The following is an 11,101-nucleotide window of genomic DNA, read 5'->3' as shown; positions in this document are numbered from 1 at the left end:
TCCAGTCGTTATCAAGCAACCATTAGGGTGCAGAAGTGGCCAGCCAGGCTCCTGTTACTCTACCAACTACTAGAGCTGATGAAGAAGAAGCCGCCTACGATTTGGGACCATTCTCATGCATCGACGAAGTCGAAGTTGTGGTGATTCAGGTTTAAAAACTCGTAGAACGCCTGAAATTTTTCTGTGATACTAACAGAAACGTCCACCAGCCAATCAAGGCCATGGTAGTCGAGTTCAAGACGACTGTTTGCAGGTTCGCCTCAGAACTTACTAAGCTGAGATGAAGTACAGCCGCTGTTGACAAGGAGGACTACGGTGGCTACGAAGCCAAGGGCTCCCAAAAAACCGGCAGAAGCTCAAGCCAACACGAAGACAGCACCTCCAAAAGAGAAGATCAAAAAGCCTAAGTTTTCACGGCTCAAGAACGAGGCGATCCTGGTCGAGGTAGTGGGTAATTCCAAGAAGGTTAGGTGAAGAGTCAGGCGGTCAAGGCAGCAGCGGAAGCTCTGAAAGCAGGCGTGGATCTTAACGCCCACCAGACTATCAATCCGAGGTTGTGGTACACGAGGGCTGGTGACCTCCTCGTAGAGGCCGGCAGGGGACAGACCGTCCTTGCTGAATTCGAGGGAGCGGTGGCTGGTTGCTTGAGCGGATTCGGTACGTCAGACGTCTCGAGGAAAGAGCCGTGATCAAGGTGTTGGACATCGACCCCACAGCGTCGATGGAAGAGATCACTAAGGAAATCTGTGCCAGTTGTGGAGATAACAGTCTAAAGATGGGCAAAGTGAGTGCTGCTCTGAGTGGAATGCAGAAAGCCACAGTTTCTGTGAGCAGGAAGAGGGCGGAGGAAATTATTGAGAAGAAAATTAAGAGTGGATGGAGCCTATGCAGGGTCCGGTTGAAGCCAAAGAGTGACAGGTGCTTTAAGTGTCACCTGTTCAGACACGTTGCTTCCAAGTGCGACAGCGCGGATAGGAGCAAGCTGTGCATGCGTTGCGGGAACAGCGGACATATCGCGCGATCCTGCGTAGCGGAACCAAGGTGCCTACCATGCGAGGAATCCGGTCACCGAAACGTGAGCCATAAAGTAGGCAGCGAAGGCTGCAAATCCAGTAGCCGAAGCCGATGCCCATGAAGATAAACAAAGTAGTTAAGTGTAATATTTTTGTTGGCCGAAGGCCCCCTCAGGGTGGTTAGAGGCCCCAAATTTTTTGTTGTATAAATTAATAGTTTTATATTTAAGTTCCCTGATTGTATGAAGTTGTTAGGTTAACCTAGCCACAAAGAGGCTGAAGAAAGAAGGCGACAAGAACTTCTAGCATAAACAACTTAGTTAAGTTATTATATAGTAAGCCAAAGGCGAAATAAAGGGGATAGAACCCCTTCCTTTTGTACAACCATAACGTGTAAGGCCGCAACCAGGGGGATTGTCCCTGAGCACGGTCAACAATCAACGTAAATTGTATTGATTCAATAAACGATGGCGTCTGGGGGTGAAATGATCGAGAGGTCGGTACCACCCCAAATGTCGATACCATGGAAAAAAAAAAAGGTCCCGGAACCTCCCCCCCCCCCCACGGACGGGACCTACCTTGAGGTGGTGGGGGGGGCTTACGTCTCTTGTCGACTCCGCGAGCTACGCCGGCAGGGTCACCCATACCCGAAGGTCGCGTACGAGAGAGACAACTAGGAGGTTCCAAAGGGTAGGACGGGCTCTTAGCCTGGCAGGCAGCCGTCCTAGGTGAAGGCAACACTGAATACAAATCCCTTTGCCAGTAGGGCTAAAATGGCAGAGAAAATTGTAAACACAATATGAATAGTCCAACTAGGAATATTGTTACCGCATCAGGGGATACAGACCCCCAGATGCCAGCAGTAGTGGGTGGATCCGGGGTAACAGCTGGGTCTAACGTAGCGGGCCCACTAAGGTCGTCATTAAGTGACCGTAAGGGAGCGGGGGTGGCCAGCCAGGCCCCCGCCACCCTACCCACTACTAGAGCTGAGACAGTCATCATGTCCGCTGAGGGCACTAAATCTTCGAGCCGGGGCACAACCCTGGGGCACAACACCGACGCGGAACCCGGTAGATCCACCCTAGCCGATAAGCTCATTGCCAGTAGTGGCAGCGCCCAATCAGCGCTGATAGATGTTGTGAAGCTGGCGAAGATGTCAGAAGAACAACTTTTCGAAGCTTTAGAACGGACGGTGAAGATGGAAAAGGAATGGTTTGACAGAGTTGGAAGAAGGATGATCACCGTGTTAGAGGCTTCAAGGGAGGTGAAGAACGTGGCGAAACCCGTCCAGTCGGCACTCGCCGAAGCAATGACGGCGTTCAGGCACGCAACAGGTATCCGTAAGCAGCGTTAACAAGTGGCAGACAAATTGAAGGATTTAGCGGGTGTCCCCTTGCCATGCACGGTGGCAAAGAGTACGGCAAAGAGTACGGCGAGTGTGGTTGCTGACACTGATGATGGCACTGCTATATCCTTGTTAACGGATATCGCCCTAGATGTAAAGGCCCTGAGACAGGAAGTTAATGACATCCGTTCGGCTCAAGGTCACAGTGGCAGTAACGTTGGTGACAGCGGTACCTGATTGGAGGTCACGAAGAAGAAGGGGAGAGTTAACAAAACCAAGGGTTCAGTCGCAGCTCCACCCCCAACTAACGTGCCTATGGAGATGACGCGGCCTTCCAGAGCAACGGACAGACAACGCCCCCCGGCCATTCTGGTAGAGACCGGCAAGTCAGAGTTTCCAGAGCTAGTCAAAAAAATTCGTGGCGGCGTGAACCGCGAGGTTACTGGCGACCATATCGTTGGGATCAGGCAAACCAAGGCAGGAAGCTTGCTGATCGAACTGAAGGGAGACCAACAGCAGATCGAAGTTGTCCGTGCGGAGGTCTCGAGAACAGCCAGAGAGAACGTAGAAATAAGATCCCTACACCAAAAGACTATGGTGGAAATCAGGGACCTGGACCAATGGTCCGACAGCGAGGAGGTAGCAGGTGCTGTGGCGTTCGAGACTGGGATAAACCGGGATGCGATAAAGGTCGTTAGCGTCAGGAAACGGTTTGGCGGCACCCAGCCGGCTATGGTGTTGGTGCCTTCAGCGGCGTGCAAGAAGATGCTAGCGCACTGCCGTATACGTGTCGGGCTTGTAAACTGTAGGGTCAGGCTGGGCGGATCGAGGATAAGATGTTTCAAGTGCCTCTCCTTCGGACACATGTCCAAAGAGTGTAAAGGCCCAGACAGAAGCTCATGCTGCAGACGTTGCGGCTCTACTGGTCACAGAGCGGCAGGAATAGTATGTATTTGTATGTTCACAGCACTTTTGGGCAGGGAGATTTTAAAAGTTTAAGGGGGAATATCCCTCTTCCTCATTTTCGTCTCCGTGTAACACAAAAACAGTTTATTTATATTGGTTACACTGTAATTTTAATCTTGTACTCAATTTTTTTTCGTTTAACACAAAAACAGTTTATTTATATTGGTCACACTACAATTTTAAATTTAAAGTTTTTTCAAACTTTAAAATTAATAATCTAATCTAGTTCAGTTTAGTTAGTATTAAACCATCATTCGATCAAGACTTATTGTTTATTAAAAAGTTCTTTATTTTTACAAAAAATGAATTTTCAAAATTTTAGCAACAATTTTTGTTCACTAGTTTTTTTAGTACGAAATAATGCATATTATCCTAAATACCCAGAATATATAAAATTTTCTTCAAGATTGAAAACATTCAACTTATTCCCGTTAACTTCATCTCAAGATAAATACTCATTAGCTGAAAGCGGTTTTAAATATTCAGGGAAAAAAGATATTGTCGAATGTTTTTGCTGTGGACTCATCTTACATAATTGGGAAAAAGATGATATTCCATGGATTGAACACACAAGATGGAATCAAAAGTGTATATACGTTATATTATCAAAAGGAAATCAGTTTGTTGAAAATATAATAAATAAGTACGGAAAGATTAACGATGTATGTCAATGTGATTGTGAATTTAAGACATATGATACTATAATTTAATATTTTTGCTATTAAACCATCAAAAAAATAAATAAATACTAAATAGTTATGATTTTACAAGTAAATATTAAAAAATATTCGTAATGAGCCACAAATATTGTTACTGTTGCGTGTGTACTTTCAGCAATCAATTAATTTAATAATTTGAATAAATGCATTTAAATACCACTTATTAAGGAACATAAGGTTTTTTATTTAAATTAAACATAGTATAAGTTAAATAGTTAAATAGTGGCCAAATAGTTGAAAGTGCTTAGGTCTTAATGGCAATGGTACATCAGATATTTTTGCTCTCTGGGCTAACTTATAAATGGAATAAGTTCCTTGTTATTGTAGTCTGCGGCCTTGCATTTCGTAAATATTCTTAGAATTGTTTTTGATATATATTATTGTTGATGAAAAATCTTCAGGATGCAATTTACACATAATTTCCATCACGTTCCAGTGGAATCTCTTGTTGCATAAGGATTACCTCGTTGCTGCACTTCTGTCCAAGTGATTGAAACGCGCAAAAGAAATCTCTTATTGAAAACGCGTGATCGTTTATGGCCTAATATTTTATTCGTCTTCAGGCCCTAGATTGCAGCGTATCCCCGATTTATTTGTTTTCAATAATTTTTTCTAACTTAATGGGTTCTCGATTCACTTTGGGGATATTCTTAATATAGTATTTTCTAATAACTACAGCATTTTAATAGAAAAATCAGAAATGGTTTCTGTTCCCTCTGGTCCTATCACCACACTTTTGTTATTAAATTCACCATTAACTGTGACCTTCAAAATTTTGATAACTTTCATAAATATTTTAATTTATATTGTGCATGCTATCCTGAGATAATATGTTTTAAGGTGTGAGCTCTTGCCCAATTTAGTGTTCGGTTGTTCCAGAAATTAAACAAGTGTTCTATTATCTAGACTCGTCATAAATTTGAATTCAAAAGTTGCTAATACGAGTAATCGCTCTTTACTCGAACTGATTGTAAGCTAAATGCCGATCCTAGATCTTTTTGGACGTAGTCCGGAAAATAAATCTTGTGAGAGTATTTCATAAACTGTTAATTTAAATAAAAAGATAGGTTTGGGATCTGAATCAATTTTAGCATAGTATGGTGTTATTGAGTAGAATATTTTAATTAAAGGCAAGACTGTGTGTGCACTGAAGTGCAAGTGTGTAGCGAATCATAAATATGTCTATCAAACTCGTAGACCTGAAATTTGTTGCAGAGGTATCAACTAAGAGCCAATTTTTTAAACTTAGCAATTTAATGAAGGGTTCAAACATGGATCTTAGCAAGCAAAGCTAAATAAATTTTTGATCCGAATCAGGATGCTTTTTACCAGTAGGAACTGCAGGTTTCAAAGAACACTTAACTTGGAATTTAATACATCCATAAAAGATATAAACTCAATTACGATGTATCGTAAAAAACATACTTAACAGAAAAACCAGTATTTTATTTTGATTGATGTAAAATTTCAAATTAATTCAAATTTTTAATTTTAAATAGCCGATTTTATAATAATAAGTTTTTTACATGCCCCCTCTGCCCAAAAAAATAAAACACAAAAGTTAGATAAATAATTTATAATTAACAAGCTCTTGGAGCCTAAGAGTAAAAATTAAAAATATAATTAATGTGGGTTCCCGTTGAGTTTGAATATTAATTATTTCAACATATAAGGTAATTTTTTATTATCTTGTGGTTATTTTTGAATGGCTTTGATATTTTCATCACTAAGCTTGATATATCCAGTTGTCTTTAATATTGTCGATAGTTAAAACATTTAATTATAATGAATTCATTAATTTGCGGATGTATTCATTACACCAAATCTGAGGATTTAACGTAAGCATATCTAAAAACAAAAATAAATACCTTAATTATGAATCTTTTTTTTTTCATGATTTTTAGAAATAGGTATATTTTAAATGTTTTATTATAATGAAGTTTATGTAAGTATAAATTCGTTTAAATTTCGTCCCTTACATTAATGAATAGTGGAACATAATATGTATAAACACACTAAATAAATGAACAAAAAACCACTTAAAAACTTAAGATACAACATAAAAAATGGTCATTATTAATTTGAACTAATCTCGTCTAATAAAATTGTGTTTTTCTTATAGATTAAGGGCTAATATCGTATAGAATTAAATTTGAGATGAATTAAATCTTCAAAGTATAGTTTTTCTATTACAATATATTGTGATTTATACATAAATTAACTAAAAAATATTATTTTTTTGTAAATGTATAATAATTTAAAAAAATTCTTAAGTCAATAACTTTTAAATCTTCTAGTTGTGAATGAAAAACTACCCTTTTAAATATTTTTGATTATCGTGCACCAATTGTAAATTCCTACACTAGAATAAAAATAATTTTAGTTTACTATATAATTATATGAAAACTGATCATTTGTTGAGGTTTATTATTCAATTAAAATGTAGCAGAATCTATTTCAGAAATATTAGTCCGTTTCTAGGCACATTCAGAAACTAAAGGAGTCTTATCAGATCATTTTTTTTTTTTTGTGCAATTGACAATTATAACTTTTTTGTATTAAACCCACAATTATTATACTTCAAGACTTCAAGTCAATGCATAAGGAGATTGTGTGCAGATTGTGTAGAGACATTTGTATTATGTTGCATTTCTTATCTGACGTGTGATTTCCAATCGCACCCATTTACATATTATACACGCAAACTCTTCGTCAATATAGTAAAAATGAATAGTTGGTTTAGTTTTAAATTATAAATTTTACTACATAAAAAAAATTTAGCTGGTGATAGATAAGGGGGTCTTAGGGTTGCTTATTCGCTATAGACACGGCTGCTGGCAAATTATTTTTTTTTATATTATCCAGCGCGACGGTAATGGCACGAAGCTAAGTAAAATTAAAAAATAGTGAAATAGCCACTAATGTATAATGAGAGGAAACTGAGTTGTTCCATTGAAATACCGTACTAATTTTTGTTGATCAATCGGCCAGCTCTACAGGGAAAATGGTTAAAAATATAAAGTCATAATAAATAAAGTACTTTTAAGACCGATTTTTAGTATGCAATAAAAATATGATAAAATATAATATGCCCCCCAATATGTCCCTCCGATCCGTCGCCTTTTCATCAACACTACTCTTATTGCGGCGGCGACGACGTACAACGATTGACGATTACGAAGGCGTGGTATCTCAGATGCCGGAGACCAACCATTTCGTGTCTTGCCTTCGACTCGATTGACCGTGCACAGTCGACGAGGTTAGAGACGCTATATGGTGCATGAAAACAAGCAAGGCCCCAGGTCCAGACGAGATCACGGCAGGAATCCTGCAAGGTTAGGTAATTTAAAAACCAAATTTCGTTTGTGTTCAACAGTTCGCTGGATACGAGAACATTTTTGAGCCGGTATAAGAACGCGGCGCTGGTTGTCATTAGGAAATCGACCGATAAAGACCCGACAGAGGCTATGTCTTACCGACCGATTAGCTTACTATCCGTTCTAGCTAAGGCACTGGAACACATTATGAAGGCAAGAATCTGTATAGATACGGTCCTCCATATGTCGGCCAGGCAATTTGTTTTTACACAGAACCTATCGACCGTTGACACGATAACACATGCTTTGAATTGGTCAGACGAAAGGCGAGAGAAATACGTCATAGGCGTATTCCTGGATATATCGGAGGCGTTTGATTTCCTCTGGTTGGCGCAGTTGATTAAAGACATGTAAAGTGTAAATTGCGGCTCTGGGCTGATCGCCCTAACAAAGAGCTTCCTGAACGGCCGAAAGGCTCATTTGGCGATTGGATACATGATACTCTCGACGACCCTGACAAAAGGTTGCCCGCAGGGTTCAGAATTTGGACCTGACCTCTAGAGGTACGTGGTCAACCCGCTGTTGTCCGGCGATCATCCACCCGGTACAGAGATTGTCGCCTATGTGGATGAGCTAGCGCTGCTCATCTCCAGGAAATACCGTCCGGAGTTCACGGAACATGCTAACGCACTGTTAGAAATAGCGTCAAGATGAGCAAGAACACACCTTATCGGCGGCCAAGTCGCAGACCTTATAGGTAAAGAGAAATTTCAGTAAGCTTTTTAACATGCGGCTTGGGGGGGGGGGGGGGCTAAGATAAAAATGACTCCCGAGGCGGAATACCTCGGGGCCATGTTTGATCTGCAAAGGAAATTTAGTACCCATCTGGCGGAAAAAGAAGCGCCTTCAGTGGCGCTGTTCAATCGATTAATGTTCGTTGCAAAGACAAGCTGGGGCCTTAAAGAGAGGACGACAAGCATTCTCTTTAAATTAGTGTTCCTACCGTGTATGGGTAACGTGGCCTCGGTCTGGATCGATCGCTTTATGGCACAATACCGGCACAGAACACGGGCAAACACCACCCAAAAACGCCTGTTACTGGCAATAACGAACGCGTATAAGACCACATTGACGATGGTGCTCCAAGTTATGGCCGAAGTACCTCCACTAGCTACAAGGGTACAAGGCTACTAGGTACAAGGGCGCCGTGAGGAGAGGAAACATGTGGGCGTCAGACGCTGGTGAAAGGCGACACAGTATTATGAGACGTCAAGTAGTGTCGACCGCAGGTGTTCACCAAGGACTTGCGTTTGTCTGCGGTGGGGCTGCCGCGCTTGAGGAAGGACTCGTGATGGTTGTAGAAGTATCGCCTTAGTAGAAGGGGCTTGATTCGGACGGTATCTGTTGGGCCCTGGAGGCGGCTGCAGCTTGTTATGACGCCTAAGTGGAGGTAGCGTTCCGGGTGAGTTTCCTTGCTGCCTGGCTCCAGGGAACGCATCTTAATCTATCGCCCGGAAGAGATAACTCCGCGGCTACATAAAGGGTTAGAGTGTCCCCGGGGTAACCCCGGAAGAACTGGTTGGGCCTCGCAACTCACGGAGAGATGTACCACAGGTGTGTGGATTATTATCAATTTTATGATATTATTTTTTTTTTTACTGGCATACGATAAGTAATTTCACTATTTATTATCATACATGATTAAAACACAATAAAGATTTATAAAATAAAAGTTTTTTTACAGTCCATTTATCTATGCATAATGCATATAAAATCCAAATATCACTGACTCACTGATCGCTGTATCTCAAAAACTACTAAACGTGCGGACTTAAAATTTGGAATAGAGGTTCTTCTCATATTTTCACCGTGCAATAAGATAGGATTTTCAAAAATGTTGCGTTTTAGTGAAGTAATTAACAATTATAATTACTCACCGCCACTACGTATTGAGCGACACGGTGGCACGCGGGTTTCCAGTTACCTGCAACCTATCCTTTTTGTTCGTCGTCGTCGTGTAGATAAAAATATGTTCCGGGAAGTTTATCGATAAAAATAATCTCATGAATCGCGCGTACACCAATACTCCTATTTTATTATAATTTATAATGAACGATAAAGTGCATATCGATAACATAAACCAATGCACATACAAATTATATTTATTAGTTATTATCTCTCCATTTCCTTGCCACAGTGCCTATAATTATATACATTAAACACGTTCATTTCATTTGCACTACGCACTACCAGCAGTTCGAACGTGCGTGACATATAAAATATTTACGGTGCCCGTAAACACATGGAGCTCATCGACGTAGGTTAATATGGTACCTCACCGTGCTCTGCAAGTGGAGGGAGACGATTCATGTTTCTTTTATTCACTTTCGTATCACATGTATAGCACCGTCTCACATGCTCCTCATTTACTGGCAAGTGTTGTACATTAGTCAGTACAGTGTCGTATATTACCCATATAATTACACATGTGGCTACAAATATAAATATTATTTAATTTACATTCAAAAAGACATTCTTCTTTTCAACAACGCTTCCACAGCGTTTTACACATAAAAGGAGTTTTCTGGGCAACACCGGGTAATTAAGCTAGTTTAATATATACCTAGCTAACTGTTGTGATCCTATTTTCGATGAATTGCATTATTTGAGTTTAGGTATCTACACGGTACAATCACACTATTGCTATTTTAAAATTTAACTTATTACTATTAAAAACATATTATTAATAATTAGTGTACAATTTAATACGTACTAAGTTTTTGAGCCTTAATAATTGTTAAATGATATTGGTAGTAATTCTTTGTGTAGTCTAAAAAATATATTTATATAATATCTACTATATATTAGGGTAATTTGCTTAATGAACTATTTAAACGACAATGCATTCTTTAGGATTATTTATTATAATACGATAATTTTGTATTGTGGTAATTGCATTTATGTGTATATATGTATATCAATATACGAATTGCTTTCATGGTAGTTTTTGACGAGGAAAGTAACAAGAATATGAACGATGGAACTCGTTGTAATTATGAATTAAGTCTTATACGAATACAATCATATTTGCAATTTTAATATGAATCTATAATAACTATACAATATGTATATTATATAACTATTGTAGATGACATTTCCGTATAAGTGGAGATAATAGATAGATAATGAGCGCAACAGACGACGACGTATCTTATTTCTGGATAAGTATGGAAACGGTGGATGTCATAACCAATTAACCATACACTTTCAGAGTGGTATGGTCGTCATTCAAATTCATGTATTTTATGTATAAAATCCTTATACACATAGAATTTTCGCGAAAATAAATAATTCATACCTATCGAGTATTAATTGCGATTTTTACTATAATTATTTTAATGTGACTATGTACAGAATATGTAATACGAACAAGTTTAAGGATACGCGAGCAATAAAAATTGTTATACAAAAATATAATTTACCAGTATTCAAAACTGCCTCTCTATTTTCTATAACAAAATACAATTATAAGAAGTCATTAAAATATATTCTGTTAAAAACTACATTTTTTATTTATATGTATTGTAACAGTAGTGTATTTAATGTGGACCTTTCCTCAATTTTGGTTTTTTTATAGAATGGTTAAATGTCTGATTCTGATCGATTTTTGAACAGCTTCTGTAACGTTTAACCAAAGCGTGTAATAGAAAATCAATGAATAACATTAAACCCCTACCGTAG

The 11,101-nt window shown here is 39.1% G+C and overlaps 2 protein-coding genes and 1 long non-coding RNA gene across 3 annotated transcripts; 2 read left to right on the top strand and 1 right to left on the bottom strand.

Moving 5' to 3' along the window:
- Positions 1–2,679: 2,679 nt before the first annotated feature.
- On the top strand, positions 2,680–3,357 carry LOC112598372. The gene has a single exon (XM_025344799.1). The coding sequence runs from the start codon at positions 2,680–2,682 to the stop codon at positions 3,355–3,357; it is 678 nt and encodes a 225-aa protein (XP_025200584.1).
- A 257-nt stretch (positions 3,358–3,614) lies between these two features.
- Positions 3,615–4,034, top strand: LOC112598371 (death-associated inhibitor of apoptosis 1-like). Its single transcript, XM_025344798.1, has one exon. The coding sequence runs from the start codon at positions 3,627–3,629 to the stop codon at positions 4,032–4,034; it is 408 nt and encodes a 135-aa protein (XP_025200583.1). The 5' UTR covers positions 3,615–3,626.
- Positions 4,035–5,665: 1,631 nt separating this feature from the next.
- On the bottom strand, positions 5,666–10,891 carry LOC112598373. The gene is made up of 3 exons (XR_003114887.1): positions 10,843–10,891; positions 10,134–10,190; positions 5,666–5,891 (listed from the first exon to the last, which is right to left on the bottom strand). It is a non-coding gene; the product is annotated as an uncharacterized LOC112598373 (long non-coding RNA).
- Between the last annotated feature and the right edge of the window lie 210 nt (positions 10,892–11,101).

This window comes from Melanaphis sacchari, unplaced genomic scaffold, assembly GCF_002803265.2.
Source record: "Melanaphis sacchari strain LSU unplaced genomic scaffold, SCAv2.0 Contig480_pilon_pilon, whole genome shotgun sequence".
In the NCBI taxonomy this organism is placed as follows: Eukaryota; Metazoa; Arthropoda; class Insecta; order Hemiptera; family Aphididae; genus Melanaphis; species Melanaphis sacchari.
This window is presented reverse-complemented; position numbering and strand designations above follow the sequence as displayed.